Source organism: Psittacula echo (genome assembly GCF_963264785.1).
Source record: "Psittacula echo genome assembly, chromosome: 9".
NCBI classification, from domain to species: domain Eukaryota; kingdom Metazoa; phylum Chordata; class Aves; order Psittaciformes; family Psittacidae; genus Psittacula; species Psittacula echo.
The window spans coordinates 22737510-22752896 of NC_137745.1; the positions used below are offsets into that span (position 1 = coordinate 22737510).

A 15387-nucleotide genomic window follows, 5' to 3' on the forward strand; every position below is an offset into this window, starting at 1 on the left:
GTCTCGTTTACTTTAGTGGATGGTTGTTTATAGCACTTCCCTGCTTCCCAGCTTGTTAATGGCTCTTTGGAGAGCAGGGAGAAAAAGAAGATGACATAGTTTTAAATCTTGTAGTATCGTATTGGGCAAATAAACATGAAATCAGGAGTAATAAGTTGTGCTGTGCTTCGGATAATGTGCTTAAGAATTCCTTCAGTGTTCCAAGAGAATCTTTACCTGCAGCCCAAAGGCCGCTTTCTGAGCATGGTTTACTCAGTTCTTGCAAATATGTCAAGGCACGTATTGTTTTTGTGAGAAAACTTTGATTTGAAAACAACGGAAAGCACAGAAATCCCCCTTTTGTCCTTCTGGTTTTGCTGAAACCGGGCTAATGTGTAATCTGTGTTATCTGTCAGTGGAAAATATAGAGGAAATTGAGGGAGAGAATGTATGAAAAGATTTCCTTTCTCTCCATGAAGCCAGTCCAGCTCTGTGAGTTATTCTGGCAATGCAGGCTTTGAGTTGTCCTCGTTATTCCCAGAGGACACACTTAAGAAGAAAAATGGAGCATCCAGGGAGCTCTGCTGTAGTTAAACAAATTCTGGGAAAGGAAAATACATTTTAACTCATGGCAGCCAACTGTAATTACCTGGGGGAATCATCTGACTCCATGAAAAATGCCCTTTCTTGGACAGTAGTGATTGCTGAGTGTAACACAGCAGTTAGGTAAGAAATGAGGGGAAGCACTGATGAGCAAAGACAACAGTTAGAGGTTGGAAGGTGTGGAGCTCTAAAGATAGAACTATCCAAATGCAGATTCAATTAACCCTCGTGCTGGAGATTAAAGCAAAGGGGTCTTTCATCAAATGAATGAGAAGATAATAAAAAGAGAAGAAGGAGGCTGTTATTCAAAAGAGAGTGGGAATGGAGGTTAAAGATAATGAATACATATTCTCAAACTGGATGAATAGAGCCTTAGTTTCCAATAATGATGTTGCTGAATAGGCAGCAAAGGCAAGAATGAAGTTATGGGACTGGAAATTACCAGTGTTGAGGCTAGTGCCAACCTGAAGGGCTTCATGTGTACAAGGGGATGGGAAGGGAAACACAGGAGCACAGACCAAGTTATCTTCATCTCTGAATAAAGTGCCTTGTGAGGCTGCCTGTAGGAGCAGTAGTGAGGAGGCTGCACAGTGAAGTCAGAGGTGGCAGCAGAGCTTGCAAAACACTCCCAGTTTCTAAGTTCAAATAAAGAATGAGGTAATGGTCCATGCACCCTCAGTGAGGAAACCTCTGCAGCTTCCCTGGCAGAGGTGCACTTGTCATGTGAGGAGGACAAAAAGGGCAAAGGCAGAATTTCTGGTTAGAAGTCACGAGTTGGATGAAATCCTGCGTGTTCTCTGTGTGAGTGATGTGGCCACTGCCTGGGGGCTCTGGGGGGTTTAATGAACCTGCATTGCCTCCAGGCCTAAAGCAATAAGGAGGTAAAGACCATTAAACTAGAAGCAGGCACAGACTCAGGTCAGGTCCTTTTTAGTTATGAATTCCCATCACTAAATCGCTTTTGGTTCTGGAGGTGTAGTGTTAACTACAACGTACTAAACATCCGTTTTATGGCTTTTATTTCCAGGTAGTGTACATCACTGCCACGTTCCCATTCATCATGCTCCTTGTTCTACTCATCCGTGGTGTGACCTTGCCTGGAGCCGCAGAGGGCATCAAGTTTTATCTTTACCCTGATATCTCACGGTTAGCTGACCCACAGGTACAGAACTAGGACTGAGGAGCGGGACGATTTCCTGTGCAAAGGGGGATGGTGGAGGGTGATGGTGGTGATGTGATGGCAATAGATCTTTTCGCCACGGTCTCTAGAAGTCCGAATGTAGCATGAACATTAATGCTGGGTTATATTTTCCAGAGATCTGCTTGAGAAGGTCACTGTTATATGTGTTAATGCATCTTTCCATGTGTACGTATGTGTGTGTATGCGTGTGTATTCTTTTTTGTGTCGAAGGACTCTGAGGCTGTAGACTCTGTCCCGTTATTCAATCTCAGCTTTCTTGTCAGTAAGGTAAGGGAGATGCATTCTTTTAATGAGGATAGTCTTTAGTTTCAAAGGAGACACACGTGAGCTTCACAGATGGAACAACAAGCGACAACTGTGAGTACCAGTGGCACTCATCTCCCACTGCTCAATAGGAGGAGTTTGGGAAGGAAGTGAATGAAATAATAACAGAATGAAAACCCATCCAAAGGGGGAGAAAAGTGCTTTTTGAGGCACGAGAACTGCCCTTTGCTTAGTCCTGCCTAGGGGGAGCTGGGCTTACTCTTTCTGTATAGGCTGTGATTAGATCGATTCCTGTCTGTGCTCACAGGGTACAAATATGACACTTGAGCAGACCAGCGTCATTTCAACCAGTAGTCATAGTGAGAAATCCAAAACCAAATATGCAGTACCCTCCTAAACCAAAGAAAACAAAGGATCTTTAAAGAGAACTGTTGGTTGCAGTGAGAGGGAATAAAGTCTGTCTTTGCTAGTTCTTTCTAGTGAGTATTTGGTTAAAATAAAACTCCAGTTTTATTTTATTTGTATTTGGTTAAAATAAAACTCCAACTAAATAACTGAGCTAGGAAAAGTGTAATTGAAAGAAACATTGTGGAAGTTCATTCTCTAGTCTTGCCCTCATTACACCAAACACCCTCTTCACAGGAGACATTATATTTGATGAATGAAGCTTCTTTTATGGGACGTTATTTTTATGATCTACTATTAGACCTAAGCCCAGAGCATCAGCCAATATTGTATAAGGGATTCATGGGAGCTGTTCAGGCCCCCTCCTGTGGTCTAGCAAAAGCATCATCTCCAGTCAGCAAGGTGCTGGAAAGCGATGGTGGGAGGGAGCTGAACCTCTACAGCTTAATTCTCACTTCCTTGGACTCCTGGTGGTTCCTACTGGTATTTGCAGACTTGCATTAGCAGGAAGAAGAGAACAGATGGGATTCGCTGCATGTATTCTGATAGCTTGCTATGTATTTACTGAGAAGTTGATAGTGTCCTGTTATTTCACTCTGTAGATGTTTTCTTAATGTAATCAGGAGAAAGAGTCATGAGACCAAGACGAGATACGTATCTTATAAAATGCATTGTATTTTGCTTGTTTTCCCCCCACCCCTATGGCTTTTTATCTTGCATTTGAACAGGTACAAAAACAACCAGAAAGCTAGAAAAATAAACCAACCCAATACAAACTGATTTCTCAAGCTTTTCACATCCTCAGCTTAGTGACTGTGTCAGCTGGTTCTAACTGAAATGACTTACCATAGAAATGAGCAATGGTAGAAATACTTCTGCATTTCCTATTGCACTGAAACACGTTTATCGTTGCGCCAACAGGAAGGATCAGCTGAATGACTTAAGAAACTCGAAATATTGAGCATCTCTGGGGAGGGGATAGAGGAACTGTTGTAGAGACGATGTTCTTGTGGGCTCTGATGCTAACGATCTTCTTTTCCCTGTAAAAGCCAAACTTGCAAATGGGATGTTCTCTTTCCCTCTCTTCCTGATCCTTTAGCTATCACCCTCAATGGAAGCAATTATAGTGTTGATCTTTGCATAGTTTGAACTGTTTGTGTTGAGTGCTGCAATGCAACAATGCCGGTAATAACAGTCTTTCCCATCTTTCCCTTTAGGTCTGGATAGATGCAGGGACACAAATCTTCTTCTCATATGCAATCTGCTTAGGAGCAATGACTTCCCTGGGGAGCTACAACAAATACAAATACAACTGCTATAGGCAAGTTTCCATCCAAGGGGGTTTAGTGTTTTAGCTAAATGATGTAAATAAAGTAGGGACAATGGGTTAATTTTTTTTTAATTAACTTGCTCCATGACATATGTGTGACTTAGGGACTGTTTGCTGCTGGGATGCCTGAACAGTGGTACCAGTTTTGTGTCTGGCTTCGCAATTTTTTCCGTCCTGGGCTTCATGGCACAAGAGCAAGGGGTGAACATTGCTGATGTGGCAGAGTCAGGTACGATGGTGTTGGTGGCAGTGGTGGTGGGCACTGCCGCCTAGCGTGTGAGCAAAGTTCTGCAGACTCAATCAGCTAACATCTAAGCAATAAAAAAACCACAACAGAAAAAGATTTCCCATAATCTCCAGAAATCCAATAAGCACATGGTTGATTTGGGCTTGGCTCTAGAGCAGTGAGGGTTAGCCGGGGTTGAATGCTTTACTCTGTCTTGATTTCCAGGGCAGCGACACATTTCCTAGAGTGTGCTCATCCATCTGAGTTGAGGTTAGAGTTAAGATAACCACACCATTCTCTAGGGTGCAGAATGTCATTGATTCGACAATTTATTCCATCCTTCTTCTCAGACTACCTTTCTTTTCATTCAAATGCAAGTAGCAGGTATTTATATGTTTTTCAGAGCTTAGTTTTGCTTGCTCACAGCACTGTGCTGCAGTGGGAATGCTACCTTGGCCTTTTGAAGGGACATACCTATATATATTCCCAGGTTTTACTGGAAAGCAGAACTCCATCTCCTGGGTTCTGTAGACCCATTGAATCCACAGGAACTCTAGTTGTTGCAATCCTGCCTTTGTCCTCTATAGCTTCAGGGTGGGGTTGACAGAGAAGCCCATTTTGAAACTGGATGTACCTGTAGGTTCCTCCCTTATTGAGAAGTGTTCATCCCATTAAAGTTCAGCTACGTGCAGGCAGCTGAAGAAGGCTAAATCCTCTCAGACAAAACAGATGACACTTTTCCCTCTGTGCATGTCTTGTCCATGAGGGCAGGTGTAATCATGTGTTTTCATGTAGAACAGACAGATTAGATGGGAATTACCATTCAAAACTAATGAGTCAGGGCTCGAGAGCCAGGAGGCTTAAAGCTAATCAGTATTGAACAATATCACCTGAGTCCCCTTTTGGCATTTCTTTCTGATTGTTTTTAGAGCAATTTTCATTCACCTGCACAGTATTCAAAAGCTTTCCTCTGCAAACGTCATTTAAAAGAAGAAGTCAATCTGTCTTCTAATCTTATGGCTCTGGGAGTTAAGGCTTTAAGGAAAACATCTCACTTTACAAGGGCTAATGATAAACTGAGGACATTGGTGACACTGCTGGAGTCTTGGGTGGCTGCAATTGGCACCCCTCTCACAAGTGCAATTAGTTAATGGCCTTGGCCATAATGCTTGTTTTGATCAGAGGTTGATTGCTGTGTTTGAAAGCAGGAAGCAAGGGCATAATCCTATTGAAAGAATCATAAATAGCCCCCCTTTGTTTTTTTAATAGGTAGGTGGATCAGTTCCAAGAGCTGCATTTTTAAGTATCCCTACATTAGGGTTTTATCTGCTCAATATTTACTCTCATTTTTATTATTAAACCTCTGCTGAACGGGCAGCTATATTCCTGTTGCTTGCCATTTTTAGAATTAAACAGTTCTGTAGTAACACTGGATTGTTAAGCAATGCTTAAATACAAATTGACAGACTTAGTGTTCACATAGCACTTTTTAAACAGCTCAAAAAGCATGTTTTTAAAGCAGGGATTTTACAGCTTATTATAGGGATGAGGGCACTGATTAGCTTCCAGACTTGGCTTTTGATATCTTGTACATTTTGTTGTTGATTCCTTCAGGTTTTCTGCCTCATATAAGTTCAGCCCTAGTCACTAATGGCCAGAGACTGCAACCATCTCCCTGTTCAGTGGGTTGCCCATCGTCACAGGCTGGTCTTTGGCTGAATCCCTAAGGATGTTTTTCACATGACAGTAAACATTACCAAAACTATGCAGATCTAAACCACTTCCCATGGGTTTCCTCACTGCTTTTCTCAGCAGAGGTCAAGCACAGAGCCCTTGGAGACCTCTTGGTACCCCTAGGATGAGCATCCCAGGACCCACGCAGGGTCGTGGTGGAAGCTCTCACTCCCACTGCTGACTTCTCAGCACTGAGACATTCAGCAGGTGCTTGAGCCTCTTCTTTTGGCCTTGCCTTTTTTGGTTCCTTCCCATGCAAGGTCAGAATCACTGCCCTGGATCAGGAACAAGGTGAGCAGAGACACCGCCACTTGGCCATAGCACTTGCAGAGAGGGCATTGTCTAGGGAGCCAAGACGTCCTGCTCCCTCATCTCTGCCCAGCAAGTTAAATCCCTGCTGCCCTATGTGTGACACTATTTGTTTCCTTGTTTACTCTCCTGCAAGCCAGGGCAACTTCCACAAGTTTGCTGACAGCAGAATCCCATGGCCTCATTTTTTACCTGGGCCAAATTCAGCCTCAGCACCATGTGCCCTGGACACAGTTGTCCTGCTTAAAGCCCTAGCTGCTGCTGGCCTTCCCTGACTTTGACAGGCTTCATTTTGTTAAATTCGACCCCTCTGACTTCCCAGTGAAAGCAGAATTTGTTAATGATTTTTTAATAATTTTTAATGATTTTTTAAATATTTTTTTAATGATTAATAATTTCATTATTTTTTTCAGCAATACTTTTAAAGGCAGAGGGGAAAGCAGGGGAGGCTCAATAAAGCCATAGCAAGTCCTGTCTAATCTGTGCTGCGTCTCTTCGGCTGGAAGAAATCCTTTCCCACTGCACAATTTGTAGCAGTGTTAAAACAGCACAAGATTTGCCTTTTTCCTTTGTAAATTTTCAATCCCATTTGCCAGCAAGCTCCGATGAAGCAGCTCTGACTGTTGGGTTTCCTAATGCCTGCCTGGTCCTGCCTCCGCAGTGCTTGCCAGCCTTGCCATAGGAGCGGCTGGGCTGGGCTATGGCAAATCCGAATTAGCTCTTAAGAGCAGCCACAAGTGCTTCACTTCTGCAAAACACCCTTGAGAGCAGCAGAGCTTCAAATTAAATGTGATTTTTGAGATTATTTATGTTCAGTCAAGGGGATGCCAGGAACATTTTCTTCCATGTGGACTTCTTATATTTCAGCACTTAGTTTCCAAGGAAAATCAAAGCCAGCACAGGGTTTAGGCCGCTTGGTATTAGACGGTGTCACAGCGCAAGGACAGTTTCGGTAGCCAAAGCATGCAGAATTGCAGCAAGGTTTGAGGAGGGCAGTTTTACACTGGTCTCATCACTCTCACACAGATCAGCTGCAGATGCCATCTGGTAGCAGTTCTCCACTGAATTAGGGGGAAAAAAAAGCAAAGCCCCCCCCCCCAAATTTGAAACATTCACCAATTTTTTGGTATCTTCTGTCATATAAGATCTTAGTTGTGTTTCATTTGAAATAAAATTAGTTGCTCGATTGTTGGCTAATTTGTATTTATTTCTGTTCAAATCTTTTCAGTGACTTAAAGTTTTCTTTAGCTTGGAAAAAAGTCTTTTTTTTTTTTTTTTTGCCACTTGCTTCTTTTTCCATCTTTCTTCTTGGAAAGGAAAAGTGGGAGGTAGGAAGAGCAGCGTTAGAGATTTTTGTATACAGAGCAGAGATAAGATTTCCATCCCCGCACTACAGCAATTCTCTTTGGAAATAATTCCTTTTCCCATTGAAAATTACTTGAATCCACTTAAAATCCTGGGAAAATGCCAGTTTTCAAGGCTCCTTAACAAGCAGACGAGCCGGCATTCCTGGATTTAATCTGAATTTAAATCTGCCCTTAGTTTTTTGTGGGCTTCACCAAATTTCCATGGCCATTCTGAGCACCTGCAGTAAATGTGGGATTGGCAGTGTTCCTGTCTCCCACTTGGAAAGGGCTCTTGCTCTCTTGACAAAAGCTCTCCTCATTGATAGGTGACTTCAGGTGAGAGCACCTTTGGAGGTCAGCACATGAGAGCACTGCACGTACACTGGGGCTGTGGCTATGAGTCAGATGCCGCCTGGTCCACGGCACAGATGAGACCCAAGCTAGTGATGAGCTCTCACACACAAGGCTTTGGTTTCCAGAGCACTTTGACCCAGCCCCACTGGTGCTCCCCGACTGTTGCGATCCATCCTGCAGTTGGGGCTGATGTTGGTCATGCTCAGTGTCACCATGGCTGGCCAGGTAGGGGCAGATGATGGGGAAGTGATTTTTCACAGGGTCATTTTGCACACCAGCAATTCCTAACAGCAGGAAGCGTTTTTTTTTCAGGGACCATAGCCAGTATAACTAGGAGTAGCCTGGTCACTACAGCGCAGCAGTGGGGGTTTGCAGAAGTGAAGGAGCAGACTCCCTGGAGTGCAAACCCCTCTAGAACAGCTATGCTGGGTTTGGAGGTTGCATACAGAGGGAGGCAGTGGTTGCATTAGTGAAGATCCCAGGGAGTGTTTGGAGCAGAGTCCCCTTCCTTGCATGCAAAAGAGTTTCATCATCGTCATCTTCATCGTGACCATGTGGGCTAGCAGTGGGATTCTGCCATTCCCCTGGGTCACCCCTTCTCCCCCCTAGCCCCCAGTGCTGTCCTGTGTCTGGGGCAGGTATAGGACCACCTCCATTATTGGCATGTTTGAGGCAGATGTTAAAACTGGTGATCTGTTAGCCCTGGCCTTGGGGTTTGCCTGTGGTTTCTGCTGTAGTCATGCGTGCTTCGATTTCAGATAAAAGAGCCAAACTGTTTCACTCCTGGTATTTCCAGCCGCGTTTGGATTTATCTGAACGGAACCAGGCATTCCTGCATTTGAGTGTGGCTACCTTTGCCCAAGAGCTGGAACTTACTATTTCTCTTCCCTTCCCTTCCCCCTTTCCTATTTTCTCTTTCTCTAGGTCCAGGCCTGGCCTTCATTGCCTACCCAAAAGCTGTGTCCATGATGCCGCTGCCCACCTTTTGGGCAATCCTTTTTTTTATTATGCTTCTGTTGCTTGGACTGGATAGCCAGGTTAGTACCATGGGTAAGAGATGCTGGCTTATTGTATCAGCACTCCTGTCTGAGAAAAGCTGGGTTTACAGGCATGAGTTAAGGAGAGAATACTGTGTTGCTGCTCAAGGGGAACTCATCTGGGTTGTTTTTAGTGCAGATGAATCACAGAATCCCAGCCTGGTTTGGGTTGAAGGGACCTTAAAGCTCCTCCAGCTCCAACCCCTGCCACGGGCAGAGACCCCTTCCACTGGAGCAGCTTGCTCCAAGCCCCTGTGTCCAACCTGGCCTTGAACACTGCCAGGGATGGGGCAGCCACAGCTTCTCTGGGCACCCTGTGCCAGCGCCTCAGCACCCTCACAGGGAAGAGCTTCTGCCTAAGAGCTCTCCTAATCTAAATCTCCCCTCAGCTATATATAAAGTGGGTCCATGAGCAGTCAGAGCACAAAGCCACAGCCTTTTTTGGTGGCGTTGGCTCAGAGGTGCTGAGCAGTGTGGGATCCTGCTGACTTCCACATCAACGGCAGGCATTCCGTACCTCCCAACAGGCCAGAAAGCGTCTCAGGTTCCAGCTGTACTAATTATATAGCACACGTTGCTCTTAATTACTGAGTGTGAAGAAAGCAGAAAGTTCAGTTCAAGAAGTGAGGCTATTCTTCCCAGTAGTTGCTTATAGGAATGTTGGACTAAGTCCTGCCCAAGAACCTGTAAATCATTTCTAGATAGTCCACTTCCAAGGAAACATGGGTGAGCAGGGATTATGCAGTAACTACAGATTGAAAATTGCCCAAGTTTTCAAGGCAACAGGCAGCTTCCTGCCCTCACATGGAGAGTCACTAAGATAAAAGGATGAAATGTTCATTTAACTTAAATGCTGTCTTGGATGAGGTGAGATCTGTAAATGAACTTTTACCCAGTTGCTGTGTACTTCATCTTTTCCATCTTTTGTATTCCATTTGCCCTAAATTGCTCTGTAGGGCTTAATATTGGAACTCCAGCAAGGAACTTTCAATCACTCCACAGTAACTGTAGAAGTGCCCGATGCCGTGGTTCACCCACCCTGTGCTCATGTAAATGGAAAGCTGTCTGCTAATTTTAAAGAGCTCCTCACTGCGTGGAATGATTAAAACTAATTGGAGCGCTTAATTTCCCTCCTCCACCCTGCTGGGGTTTTTGGAGTGCAGTCAAGCAGGTTTCTGAAATGCCGGAGCAGTTGAAGATCAAATCAGCTCAGAGGAAAGGGTTGCATTGAAAAAGAAAACCAGGTTTATAGCAGTCAAAGGAAGGAGACAGGAGGCAACAGGATGTGGTGGGGTTTGTGCAGGACAGTCTGTCAAAGAGGTCAAAGAGGGCAGAGCTGCTACAGGCCACTGTAAGAGCAATATAGATACTTGGTAGGAAAACAGCTTTTCTTGAAATCATGCTATTTGATAGACTCCCCATGATAACCCCTTAGTTATAAGATGTATCCACTGAAAGAGAAGATCATTCCTACAGAGGTAGCGTTGGTTCTCCATGGTATCCTCATGTCTTCGGTGAACTTGGTGCTTTTCGAAAGCACAGATCAGCTGAATGAACCTTTCTTTGGATTTGTTGGGGGGGAGTTCTGTCATCCCTTTTCTCCATGGGTGAAATGCATCTGGTTTTCCATTAACTTGAAACTTTCATTCAAATCCAGTTTGGGTTATTTGGTTAACTTGGGTTACACATCTTATACGTAGCTTTCCAATGGCAAGTAAGTGCAAATACACTTTCTATCGAAGCTAGGTAAAGCAAGATTTTTTTAGCCCATCTGTTCAGAGGCTTCATTTTTGGTTTACATGTGCAAATAGGTCACTAGATTTATGTGTGAGGAGTGTATGAACAGCTCCATTATTGCTGCAGACGTCCCCCAGAGCCTCAATCAAAGGTACTCTGCTCAGAGGTTCAGAGAAGACAAGTTCAGAGCTGCTATTTCACATCAAAGTTTGCTTTCCCTTAGCTGCGTTTTCACTCGCAAACCCAAGAGTAGAATTACATCCAATTATGGAATTAACCTAACTAGTACCTGTGAGGTTTTCTGGCACAGCAAAAAAAAGCTGGGAGGTACTATGCTAGCTTAGGCTTTTTGGAGTGTTTTCTCTCTGCCTCTTCTCTAGCATACATCTCGTGTTTATCTGGAACAGCTACAACATAAAAGCCACATAAATGCCTTCCTGTCATCAAATTAACTTCCTTTCTCCTTGCGGCTTGCATGTACAGAGCCTCTTTGGTAGTTCAGAAGGCTGCTAGGAATAGAAGAGCAGTTCTGAAAGCTTGTTCCAACCTGACAACTACCCCCACACTTCAGCCTCTGGGTTACAAAGGAATGGCTTCTGCTTTCTTTATTCAGAGCAGCTTTTTGCCCACCACGTCCAGTTAGGGTGTTGCTGTGGAGTCCTTGTTCAAGTATAAGCCCAGATAAAATGCATGGTGGGTAATTTTCAAGTCACATTTTCTTTGTTGTTGTGTTCCCCCTTTAGTTTGTTGAAGTTGAAGGACAGATCACGTCATTAGTTGATCTGCACCCATCCTTCCTAAGGAAGGGTTACCGACGGGAAATCTTCATCGCTATAGTATGTTTCCTTAGCTATCTTCTGGGACTAACTATGGTGACTGAGGTAAGTAGCGCTGCCTTCTTCTATAGCCAGTTTTCTGACCAATTTTAGCTATAAATAAGACTGCACAGAATTAGCCCCTCAGAGGTGCTCTTTAGATGTAGAGAGCACCTTTCATCTCCAGATCTGAAAGCCTTTTGAAAGGGAGCTATAGATTCCCCTTTTTCAGTCAGAGAAGAGAGACATGAAATCTCATTCAATTCAATCTGATCTCAGGTCCTAATCAACACAAGTATGAATGTTAACATCTGGCTCTAAATGGTGAAACACACTGGGAACCTTCAGCGGAGCAGAGTAAGAATCCATCCAGTGCATGCAGGGAAAGAGATTTTTATCTTAGGTACACAGCTTTGAATCAATTAAATACCACTGGATTTATTCTAGTATAAACAAGATGGGAGCATGCTCCAATGGCTGCGCTCTTGTGATGTTTATCTCCAAAATAAAACCCAAGCCAGCTTTGAAAAGCAACTGGAGGAGTACGACTGTGGGAGTTAAACCAGGACCTGTAGAGGTGCCTAACAAACAGAGGGGTTCCAAGTAAAAGTGCGTATATATACGAACGATTCCCGTGAAGGAAGTCCTTCACTCAGTGAATAAATGCAGACCCTCCTGATGAATTGACTTCCAGTTTTAGTATTTTGGAGGCGTTAATGGTAGGAGGCGACCTATTAATTCCTGACATCATTTGTTTCTATAAATGCCCATCCAGAAATACTTTTAAGAAGGAAAGATTTAAGTGTCTCAGTAGATTAGTACTAAGTGGCTTAGTTCTGTTTAATCGTCATCTTGCTTGGAATACTTCCTGTAGTAAACATGCATATTCCCTGGGGAAGGTAATCCCAAATATTTACCTTACCTACTTGCTTGATATTTCTTCTCGTTAGACAGCAGTCATTAAGATACGTTGGTTGATGTGCCTGGGAGCTGGGCCTGGAGTATTCATTTTTATTCCCTGTTGGATCCTAATCCACTGCGTCTCTTTTACAGGGTGGCATGTATGTTTTTCAACTCTTTGACTACTATGCAGCTAGTGGTGTATGCCTTTTGTGGGTTGCATTCTTTGAATGTATTGCTGTAGCCTGGGTTTATGGTAAGTGAGAATCCTTTCATCTGATACCTTTTGATGAGTCAGGGACAGGTTTGCTAGCCAAACATTTAATCATCAGCCACCCCTGAATCTTCTTCCCAGCAACAGACACACACCATGTATATAAACTTATGCTGACCTCTTGGAGGCAAATTTGCATCTGGGATGAAGCCAGCCTCCAGTGTTTTTCCACACAAAAAATGGTGTATTTTTCCATTGCTAATTAATAAAGGCGCAATTAAGCATTTGCATGTGCTGAGAGATGAGAGTTGAAAGTGTGGCCAGCTGTGAAAATCTCTGTCTCTCAGAGAATTTCCTTTAGAGCTGCAAGGGGAAAGCCAACTACATAGAAAACACAGACAGAAAGCTGACAGAAACGTGTGTTCTGTCCCAGTATTTTTAGGTGATGCTGGGTACCAGGGTACAGTAGCTTGAGACGGTAGCTGAGAAATAATCAGATGATGTTTGCTGCTTAGGGCTGGTCATTTCCCTTATTCTTCATGTGCTCCATCTCCTTAGACCAGCAGAACAACCAAAGCCTTCATTTTCCATGTAGAAGCAGGGTGTACTGTTTGCTGTCATCTCCTTCCCATGGTGATTCCTTTGGCAAGTTCAGTGAGAGGCTGGGGAGAGGAATTCGGGGTGTGATGGAGGCAGGAGAGATTAGCATTGCACTCCTGCATCCAAATAATAGGGGGTGTAGGATGAGAGAGTCCCCCAACCTTCTCAAGGAGAAAACCATCTTGAACTTCCCAGTCGTGGGAAGCATTTGAAATAGATCTGACATCTTCATTCCCTTTAAACACACCTTGAGAGGAGCGTAGGAAAGCAGCTGTAATTCTTCAGTCTTCACGTGGATTTTCTGTGCTCAACTCTGATAAATGCACTCACTACCCGTTACAGGCACTGATAATATTTATGATGCCATTGAGGACATGATTGGATACAGACCTGGTCCCTGGATGAAATGGAGCTGGATTGTGATCACACCAGTTCTTTGTGTGGTGGGTACTGACCTGTGCTCTTTCACGTCTTCCTTGTGCCAGCTCTGAGCCACCTCTTACTGCTTCTCTTTCAAGTGAAGGCTGTTGCATTCAGAGACCAATTTGCAAAGAGAGGTGATGCTGGATTCTCAGATGTTAGCTGTTAACATGATAGCTCTCTCCTGTGCCTGCTCAAATTGCGCTTGCCTACATTGAAGTGGAGTTTTCTTAGGACTGGCAGAGTATTACATTCCTGACACAGAGAATTCACTCTCCAAAGAGCAGTCCCTACTTTAGGTGATAGGTCCTCGAGGCCGTTTTAACAAAAAGACTGTCTGAGAGTCTGAGGCACACACTCAGCTTGAAGTATTTCATTGACTGGGAAGAACATCCTGGTAAGCTCCTTGCAATGTACAGCAAATATCTGAGCCCTGAAAACGAACAGGCAGTACTGCAGCTGTTCAGCACCATCGCTTCACACTCTGTTGTCAAGCAGCAGATGGTGTAAGCAGATGCAGATGCTCTTTCAATAATTCAAATGTTAGAGTAATTCCCCCATTGGTTTAAAACACATACGGTACCCGTCAGCTCTGCCTTTCACTGCCCCTCTTCCTTAGGGCCAGTGGAAGCACCAGGATCCTACTGCTTTCAGCATTTTTTGAGCCTCACTTCATTTTCCTTTCTCATCCACAGGGGTGCTTTATCTTTTCTCTGGCCAAGTACAAACCACTGACCTACAACAAGGTCTACACATACCCAGACTGGGCAATTGGCCTGGGCTGGGTTCTTGCCCTTTCCTCCATGATCTGCATCCCTATGGTGATGGTCATCCGCATCATCCAGTCAGATGGGTCGCTCATTGAGGTAAGAGGAGCCGGTTGTCTGTCCTGAGGAGAAAGGGAGCTTTAACTTGCTGTGTTGTATAGAAAATGAGCACAATGCTTGGAAAACTGTCCAGGTAGGGCAAAGCTGGCTCTCCTGCAGTGAATGCAAATAAGACTGTTAAAGCTCCTGTCCTTTGGGCAGACAGTAGAGGCAGAACAAACATGAAGCCTTCTGTCCTCAGACAAACACCCAGTGATGTTACTTGCGTCCTTCTGCCGTTTCCAGCTGGCAAATCATTGCCTCCACGTGCAGACAGGTGCTGGAGCACTGGGGTGGTTTTGAGTGGCAGATCTCTTGTCTCCAGCCCTCAGGGACAAGGAAGCACCATCCTGAGAAACACTGAGACAACAGGAGGCAGACGTGGGTCAAACCTGGCTGTGTAAGAGCTCACTGAATCTCAGGGAAATTCAGATCCCTCTGGTGATGGTGTGACTCTCAGGCATGGCCTTTGCTCTGGGGGTCTGAATCAAAGTAAACCCTCCTGCCAATGGGCTTCACTTTTGAGCTTTTTTAATTACTTATTTTAATTCCTGATGAATGAAATCAAAACACCAGAGCCAGATTGCTCTGAGCTTTGGAAAGCTTCACGTGGGATTCAGACGTGACGGTGCAGATTCTCTCGGGTTTGGCTTTGCAGGCTCTTACCCCTTGCAGCAGAGTTCAGCGTGCGTTCCACTGGCTTGGATTTCTGCCAGTGGCAAGTTTTTGTACACTGCGCAAGCAGGAAACGGAACAATTCTCTTCTAAGGTTTCAGATTAGTTTTGTTTTTGCCTAATGAGATGGTCTTAAATGCAGCCCAGGGTATTCTTGGAGGAGAAAGTGGGACACTTTGGGGAGGAAAAAGAGAGAATAGAACTAAAAAACCCCAACATTTCCCAGAGCACAAACACTTGCATTCGTTTTCCTCCAAGTGTTAATGGTCTTTTTCAGCTCTGGCCAGAGCCTGAGTGTTTATTTTCCTGCCTGCATTGTCACCATCTATTGAGAAACAAGTCTAAAAGTAGCCAAAACACTCCTCAAAGACT

General features: G+C 44.3%; 1 protein-coding gene across 8 annotated transcripts in view; it reads left to right on the forward strand.

The window, feature by feature from the left end:
* SLC6A6 (solute carrier family 6 member 6) overlaps nucleotides 1-15387 on the forward strand; it is a 114090-nt gene that overhangs the window by 91196 nt on the left and 7507 nt on the right. For all 8 annotated transcript variants that reach the window (XM_080625593.1, XM_080625592.1, XM_080625596.1 and 5 more), the window contains 8 exons: nucleotides 1610-1744; nucleotides 3670-3773; nucleotides 3887-4011; nucleotides 8676-8788; nucleotides 11269-11406; nucleotides 12394-12496; nucleotides 13397-13497; nucleotides 14170-14340. In XM_080625593.1, the coding sequence (XP_080481719.1) occupies nucleotides 1610-1744; nucleotides 3670-3773; nucleotides 3887-4011; nucleotides 8676-8788; nucleotides 11269-11406; nucleotides 12394-12496; nucleotides 13397-13497; nucleotides 14170-14340 (990 nt within the window). The remainder of the gene's footprint in view (nucleotides 1-1609; nucleotides 1745-3669; nucleotides 3774-3886; nucleotides 4012-8675; nucleotides 8789-11268; nucleotides 11407-12393; nucleotides 12497-13396; nucleotides 13498-14169; nucleotides 14341-15387) is intronic.